We start from the raw sequence: 8,977 nt of genomic DNA, 5'->3' as shown, positions 1-8,977 counted from the left end.
AGAGGAAAACTTGCCTTTCCTTTACACATTGAGAAAGGTTAATTAGCACTTAGTTTTCTTCCTGAAGTGCTAACTGCTTATTTTTATCTGGTGGTTTCTGTTTCAGTGAAGATATTTTCATTTCAGGTTTATTATTTCTTTTTTGCTATAAATTGGAAAAGACACTCTATTCGAAGTTGTCTGATAGAAAACGGAACATGTGAACTGAATATCAAACGTCATCTTAAACAATAGCTGTCTTTGCTCTCAGAAAATTAAGTAATTTATATCATTCTGTTACTCTTTGAAAAACCCTTCAGTGGTTTCCATTTTTACGTCCCCTCGCAGTTTTCGATGACGGAGATGAGAAGACACTGAGACGATCCTCGCTGTGCCTGAAGGGAGAGCGGCATTTCGCCGAGAGCGAGGTAAGTGGCGCTCAGTGAACGGACGTGTCCTGATGTTTTGGACTGGGGGGAGCCAAGTTTTGCTTTCTCAACTCAAGCAACTTATTCATTAATCAGGAAAATTGATTCATACATAATACCATTATAATGTAATCCGCGAAGACTGTTTAAGGCCTTGCGTTAGAGTACCAGGTTCTATATTCTTTTTTGTCTCATGCATTTTCGCACTTGTCCGGAAAGAAAATGCAAGGGCTTATTTAACTGTCATCTTAAGACAGCTTTTCTCTGGACTAATTTGTAAATGATCGGAGAAAGCGATGTCTGACTTGTAATCCACTTAAACCCCCTCACCATTCAAGGATATGTAGAGTGACAAGCAGTCTCTAACTACTGCTGCTAGTGGCTGACATGATTATCACCTCTCCTTAAAGAAGCCATGCCTGGCTGCCCTTTCTAAAACCGTCTCTTCCATTCCTCTTAATTTTTTTAGGTTGATTTAGTTTTCTTTATAGCGGGTATCCTTCTCTGACATCAGAATACGTATATGTGCTTAATTAGTTGTTTATTGTCTGCCTTTTTTACTAGAATATGTCACAAGGGCAGGGGTTTTGTATGTCTTTTCACCACTTTGTTCCCAGTTCCTAGAACAGTGCCTGGCACAGAGTAGGAACTGAGTAAATGTTTGTGAGATGAATAAATGAAGTGCTTATATTTCCCAAGGACTTTGCTCAGTGCTTTGCAATAATGGTAGATACCATTATTATCTCATTCTAAACAGTTGATGAAACTGATGGTCAGTGCTAGTTGTCAAACCAGCACTTTCTAGCACCAAATCATGCTCTAAAATTAGAAGGTGTTACTCAGTTACTAGCATTGTTATTCAGTTACAAAGTTTTTAAATCTGTAGCTTGCTATTCAGAATTTTAGAAATAGACATAGTGTTATAGATAGTGTTATATTCTCTGGTCCAGTCTCTAAATATTAATGTACAGTGTAGCCTAACGAATGATTTTTTTTTTCCCCAGTCACCATTTCAAACAGTTTTTTGGGGGACATTTTAATATTACTTAACTATTAGACTATGTTTTTTTTTTTGTTGCTTTAAAATAATTTTTCTTCTCAAATGATTAAAATTTCATTTTTAATTAAGAATTTATACTATGATTCTAGCCTGTCTTTTCAGTCTCATATTCTACCATTTCCCTGTATTTCTGCCCTATAAGACTACTTGGTATTTTCAGATTATGGTTCATACTTTGTTTTCTTGGTTTCTGCTGAGCCTTGCTCTTCTTAAGGCCACTAGAAATGCTTCATCCCTCATGATGTCTTTCATCAGCTCTCTAACCAAATGTGGTTATTTTATTCTTTGAATCTTTTGCATTTCTGTTATTTTTATTTTATGGTCTTTTTGGTTAATTTTCTTATTGTCCCTATAAGATTTTAAGCTGGGAATAGCCCTGTTTTTGTCATCTTGATAGGCTCTCCTTTTCCCAGCAGTGTTTACTATGCAGAAGCCTTCAATACATATTTGTTGAATGAATTGTGAAGGTTTAAATATGGGAAATGCATATAGCTTTGGGGCAAACGCAGTGAATTTAGCTTCTTAAACTGATGAAGTAACGATTCTGAGTTTATGTAATTCTTAGAAATAATTTCATTTCCTTTAGTGCATGCATACAATTATAGTAGGTCAGTGAACATGGAGAGTTCACAGACCTACTATAATTAAATTTAATATAATTAAATTTTTTGTTAAGTGTGTGTCTTACTTAATCCAGAGAAATATCTAAAATATTAATTTTATTTTTGCAGGAGAACTTTAAGTTGGAATAGGTCATAAGACAGTTGAAGTATAAAGGCTGCAGCCGTGTGAACCAGTAGCTCAGTGTCTCCTCCTTGCCTCCAGGAGACTCCGTTTCCCATGTGTGTCTATACACGTTATACTTTATGTTTTGCTAGCGGGTAATTGGAATACTGGCATTTTTTTTTACCCTGATCCCATATGCCAGGTACTGTGCTAGGTGCTGGGGACCTAAGGGTGAGCCAGGTATATATGGAATTTGTCCTTGGGTAACTTACCACCTGTTAGAGAAGAAAAAATATTAATCAAACAATTAGAAATATTTAAAATTATAAGTGCATTAAGCTCTATGAAGACATGGCCAGCAGTGTATTTAATCTACCATCTGTATATTCTTTCCCTTTATTTAAAAAAAAAAAAAAGTTTTACTTTCTTTGAAAGATTACTCAGTAATAATGATTGTTATTATTAGCAATAACTTTGGCCTTTGAGAGAAAAGCCACATCATAGTAGCAGTATTTTGGGCCCCTAATCTCATTAATAAGCGACATACCTAAAACGAAGACTTAAATTCAAGATTTCCACGATAAGAGATCACAGTAGCACTTCAGTCACTTTAAATTCCAACATAAAAATCACTGGTTCTGGCTTAGCGAGGATGTTGCCCACTACCTGACATCTGCTGAAATGTTTGGGTGTTTCTACAGAGCATTTCTAACTTGAATGTTATCCAGAGGTAGTTTCATCAGCTGGTATTCCCTCTGTGCGTTTACTACATGCAATTGAAAACTCTAAAGAAAGGTTAAATAAAATCCCAGCTCTGCATTTCCTGCAGCCCATTTTAGGTAGCAGGGCTATAGGCATGTTTCCTCCAGGCCTATGGAATTTTCTTTGAGCCTTTAATATGCAAAGAGTCTCTGGGTTTTGCTCTTTAGGTATCAGGACAAGTTCCACCTTCCCCTCAGTGTTTTCTGTCACTTGAGGTAAAGGTTCTCCTGCTTTCCTGGACGCGGATCGAGGAGTTTGTTATTGATCTCACTCTTATTACATACATACTAGGGAGAGATTGTGGTTTATTTGAAAATTCCTATGTGCGATTCCTAGATAACTTCAGAAATCCGGGATATTTTTTTCCTGTGAGCAAGTGAAATGACAAGCGGATGCTTAAAATAGAAATCTCAGTACGTAATAGGAATCTCTGCTTTGAAGAGAGCATCCTTAATTATAGGGGAGTGAGAAAGAGCATTTCATCCGTCTGTTAGTCTGGCAGGAAGGGAATCCAGGTGAATTTATTTTCCCTGTTTACCAAACGTAGTACTTGGAAGTTTTCACCCTTGGGAAGTATAATTAGGAGTTAATGACAAGTTGACTTTGAAAGCGTTCCTATTTGGCATATTACTCTGTTGGGCCAACTTTGCCTCCAAATGATATTTTTTAAATGTCCAGTTTACAAACTAAATATGAAAGATTTTTGCCCCATAAGAGTTATGATTTTTGTCTTATCTTTTGAGGAATTAATCTTTATTTAATGCTTTATGGCTAGTACTATATTCTTTGTCAGTTGGATATATATGTACCTTAAGTACATTTACATATATTCTAACAAGTTACGCAAAATGGATTCTTAATACGCTTCCTGTTTTTACATTTTAAGTCATTATTGTCTCAACAAAATTATCCTAGCTTTAAAAGTAAAAGTTAAAAATTTCCTTTTAAATATAAGCATTAGTTTGTATTTAGAGATCTAATCCTTAAAATCTAAGTTGGCAGGCGCTGTTCCGTCCACCACTGTGGCGTGTAACTTTGAGAAGCCTTTATCCTAAGTAGTTCCTCTCCCTCACTTCGGTCCTGACGGTTTTCTGGGCTCTTTAGTTCCCCTAGTGTTATGAGTGTCTGTACTAGCAAAAGTTTCATTGGAGGGATGGAAGGATTCGCAACTGTGGAAAACCTTAAAAATGCAGAAAAAGTGGGAACAGTATCAGAATCGATACTCAGAAGATTCTGAGTTAGTTGGGATAGCATCTTTAGATTGATACCTTAACTTTCTGGATATGCACACTTTTTCAGGAAATAACAGCAAGAAAATCTAAGAAGTATCTGCTATTGAGAAACAGCTCCAAAATCCCTTTTTCTTCATTTTGCTTTTAACCGTCAACCGATGCCTTGCCTGGAAATTGTTATTTTTGGATGGCGTTAGGGACAAACAGGTTGATGTAAACCGTCAGTTGGTAATAAAGAAATGTTCAGTTATTGATTATTGTCTTCATACTAAGCACAACATTGGGTACTGCAGATTCAAAAGGAATGGAAAATAAAATATGAAATGTAAAAAGGCTAATTTTTACATTTTTCTTTAATAAAGGTTCATTTTGAAAAATGTTTGCAAAGTAAAAATATAGTTTATCTGAAGCCTTTTCTCAGGCAGTTGATGCTTATTCTGGTAATTTTGTTTCTGTTACCAGTTAAGAATTCTATTTAATATATTATGATACTCTGTGCGCAGAGAAAAATTTGAGCTGCAGATGGCCCCAATCTAGGAGTTAGTTAGGTCCTTACATATGGGTAGGTGTCTTGCCTTTCAAATGTATGTTTCCACTAAGTTGTGTTTGTTTTGTATTTTAATCATTGTTAGAAGTCTGTCAACCTTCGAATAGGTAATAGGTAATGAAATCATCTAGAGAGACGAGCTAAATTTCTTTTCACCTTTTTTTTTTTCAGTAATGGGCTCAATCATCTTTATTCTAATACCTTTAAATTTTTTATCTTTAGGAAAGTTGTATTTTAGTCTTCCTTGGGAGAAGTTTTTAACCTCAAAATCTAAGCATATTTTTAAACTGATTTGGTTTAAAAAGAAAAAAGAACTTGCAACGTAATAACTTTTGATGGGTTTATGTTCTTACCCACAGACATTAGACCAGCTCCCACTCACCAACCCCGAGCATTTTGGCACTCCAGTCATAGGAAAGAAAACAAATAGAGGAAGAAGATCTAACCATGTGTAAGTCCATTTTCATGACTGTTAGTTGAACCTGAATTAATTTCTCCTTCTAGCATTGTTTTAAAAGTTACTAATTTTAAATTGTAATTTGCAAAATGCTAACTGGATCTAATGGTAATTTCAGATCTAATAGTAACTTCGGACTCCTTAGCGCGGTGCTTGACAGCTGTGTGTCTGCCTCCCGTTCTCCCCACATGATTCTTGATGCTGTAGTCAAAGTGGAACTAGTCGATATTCCCCGAACGCACCCTTCGTTTTCCTGAAATCTTGCTTTTATTCATGCTTTTTGGGGTCTCCAGTGCCACCCTTCCATGTCACTGTCTCACGCATTCTTCCGTTCTCAATAGAAACACTCTCATTTTTATGTGAACCATTCTGTGTCTCCCCACTCTTTCTTTGAAAACATATTTTTTTTATCCTCTGGACTCTCTACATTCTTTTCACCTATCTGTTGTCATAGACAGTGTCTCACCTCTGACCTTCATCGTAGTGTTTTCCCCTTCCTAACACCTCTAATCCCCCTGACAGCAAGGGCCGCCTTCTCCGTTTCTGCCTCTTACAGTTGTGGTGCGTAGGCCACATACTTAACAGATCACCCTCATCAAAATGTGCCTGCACTCCCAAAGGCTCCAAATTAAAAAGGATCACGGGATCAAGGGGTCATGAGATTTCAGGTCATCAGAGATAAAGAAACAACCATCAAACAGTTCCAGAAAGAGAAAAGTGCAGAGGACTGAGAAGAAGGGCATCAGACAGACAGACTCTCAGTAACTCGGGATGCTGGGAGTCAGTGCGGTGTGGAAGGAGGGACGGAAGCCTCTGTTACAGAGGAGCTTGAGCACCTAGCAAGTGGAACCGTGGAGGGGGGAATTAGAGGTACCTTGAGAAACAGAGAAAAAAATAGCAAAGGCGTTTAGCGATTCCCGCATCCCAAATTATATAAGAAAGGAAAACAATGTTAGGAAGGTGGGGAGGTGGTTTAGATATAAAAGTTAATACTCTTATGACAATGAGAAGTCAGGATAAAAAAGCGTTTAAAATGTATAAATGGATACCAGTATAAGAATATTATTTAGAGATAAGGTAGTAACTATCAGAGAAAGAGCTGAGTTAAAAATTCAATTGATTCCATGAAGCAGAAGAAAGTAGGAAGGGATAGGGCAGGAGAATGTTTTTATTCATTCTCTTGGAGATTGTTTTAAAACTATTTGAATATTTTACTGTAATAAAATTTTTAAAGTTTTAATGTGGCTAAGTCCACATATTGTTAGAGTAGCCATTAAAAATAAATGTTAGTCAAATTATTGAAAACTTCAGTGTAACCGATTTGAGTCACTTACGAGTAGGTAACTTATGATTTGAGCCATGCCTTTTTTTTCCTCTCTGAACCTTTTAGAAAACGTTTTTCTTAGTTACTAGGTGAATAATTTCTTGTGATACAGCTTGCTGCTTACTTGGTTATTTTTAGAATACTCAGATTGTAACTATGTTTTCTTTACGCATGTTATTTAAAAATCGAGTGTTCTAGTTAAAAAGAAAAATAAATGAAAAATGTATGGTGACATCATTACTATGAAAGAGTCCTGTTGTGATTATTAGATATTATTTTTATCTAATAATGTTTTCACTTGTTCCAGATGACTATTACGTTGCCATAAAATATAAGTTAAATTTTTTGATCTCTCTTTAAAAATTAATGACTTCGATTGTGAATTTAAGATTTCGCCTACCAGTGATCATTAGAGTCTTCCTGTAGTTCTATAGTCAGCTCTTAATTAATCATGATTAATGATATCAAAATGGTGGGGTGGAGTGTATTTAATGTAAAATTATTTCATTAGGAAGATTTCTACTTCTGTAGCTGCTGAGAGTGACGATGTGGCTTAGTTGTTGAAAGTGCAGACGGTGGAGCCAGGTAGCCTGGGTTCGGATCCCGCCTCTGCCACTTCCTTGCAATGTGACCTTGTGCTGGTTGCTTACTGAGTCTTTTCATGCCTTAATTTTCTGATCTGTGAAATTGAGTTTTACCTATCATAGTATTACCTATCTCTGAGAGTTGTTGCAAAGATTAAATGAATTCATATTTTTAAATATGTGTATAGTAATGAGCACTGTGTAAGTGCTAGATATCATCATGTGTTGAATGAAAAAATTTTCATGAAATTATTAGTATGTATCATGATTTTGTTTATATGTGAGTATATAAGAATTCTGCTTACTAGTATTTATGTCTGACAGGTCGGACTGTTTGAGGCTGTATTATTTTTTAAAATAACATTCCGATGTTATTTTAGATTATATGTAGGAAAAAGTTTTTTAATCTTTTAAGAATTTTTTTGAAAAAAATCGTATCTCATATTTAGATATGTCTGCAATGTCATCCAGAAGTATAAAAATAAAATAAGGTAATTTATAAAATGTCAAAGATTGATTTATAAAAATGACCAAAAATGATGATCTGTTAAAAAGTCGATTATGTTTCTTCGCTGAGGTCTCCCTTTCTTGAATATATGACATGCAGTTGTCACTGAGCAAGTCGATCTTTGCTTTCTAAAGATTTTAGCAAACACTCTAAGTCTGCGATTTTCTTGCTGAGAACCTGTGTGTGTAATGAAAGACTTGCTGTGGAGCTCGGCCTGTCTGGGTCCCCCACCCCCAACACACACACACACACACACACACTCCTTTCTCCTACTTGAGTTCTTGGGCCCATAATCATTACCACTTCATTTTCTCTCAGGAAATCTCTCTCTCTCTAACAATCTCTCAATCTCTCTCTCTTTTCCTCCCTCCCTCCCTCTCTCCCTCCCTCCCTCTCCCCCCCACTGTCCAGAGGTGTTGTGTCCTGCTTCGCACTGTGAGCCTGGGCGTGTAAGCACCAGAGGCTCAGACCACAGTGAAGTAAGCGTCCATCTCCTGAATCACAGTTCCTCAGAGTTCTTGTTTTGCCTTTCTTCAGAGTGATTTTCTACAACAAAGTCTTGGACCTGGATCTTAAGGTCATTTGTCTGACCTTCATTTCCTTTTCCGTTATTTAACTAAAAATGTCTTCATTGTGGTTCTCTATCATTTAAAATTTATTTTTGTACAAAGATAAGTAAGGCTGTCTCTTCCCAAGAGTCCCCTGACTCCGCTGTCACAGTAGCATGTCACTGCCTTTGTTTTCCTTCCGACAGCCGCTGTCCCCGTGCCGGTGACCTGCCCCCGGGTATTCCAGAATTGGTTATTTTTGCCATCTTCCTTTACTGGAGTTTTATTTATATGCTACTTTTAATTAATTCTAACATATTCAGGGATTTCCTTTTTTAATCATTATCATCCTCTAGCTTAATTTTTTGAAAGAAGTTATTGATCCTTTTAATCCATGTATAACTTGATTGAATTTTGCCCTTATAATTTGCTCATCATATGCAGAGGTCTTATTTTATTCTGCCTGAAGAACAGAACGCCTGAGATATCCCACCCCCAAGTTGTTTTTTCCAGTAACCTGGCGACAGTGGGGAAGCAGTTTACTTGTTGTTTTTTCTTCCCCTTCAGAAAAGGAATAAAGCATAATAAGGCCTGTCAGGATTCTTGTTAGGGATTATTTATGGGTACAGATTTTACCCCGTGATGGTGCTAAAATTTACCCAATATTCTAAAGATTTCAGCCTGGTGTTTACAAGTCTGCAGATCTTTAAACAATTTTTTTTATTGAGTCATAATTCACATATCATAAAATCCGCCCTTTTAAAATGTGCGGTGTCCGGTGTTTTTTCTAGTGTGTTCACAGAATCGTGCAGCCGGCACCAC

General features: G+C 36.4%; 1 protein-coding gene across 1 annotated transcript in view; it reads left to right on the top strand.

The window, feature by feature from the left end:
- ARID4B (AT-rich interaction domain 4B) overlaps positions 1-8,977 on the top strand; it is a 118,338-nt gene that overhangs the window by 54,151 nt on the left and 55,210 nt on the right. The window contains 2 exon segments of the mRNA XM_025039062.1: positions 328-407; positions 5,094-5,185. Coding sequence (XP_024894830.1) covers positions 328-407; positions 5,094-5,185 — 172 coding nt within the window.

The sequence above is a fragment of the Pteropus alecto genome, unplaced genomic scaffold (assembly GCF_000325575.1).
Source record: "Pteropus alecto unplaced genomic scaffold, ASM32557v1 scaffold189, whole genome shotgun sequence".
In the NCBI taxonomy this organism is placed as follows: Eukaryota; Metazoa; Chordata; class Mammalia; order Chiroptera; family Pteropodidae; genus Pteropus; species Pteropus alecto.
Note: the sequence above shows the minus strand (reverse complement) of the source record. Positions and strands in the feature narration are given on the sequence as shown.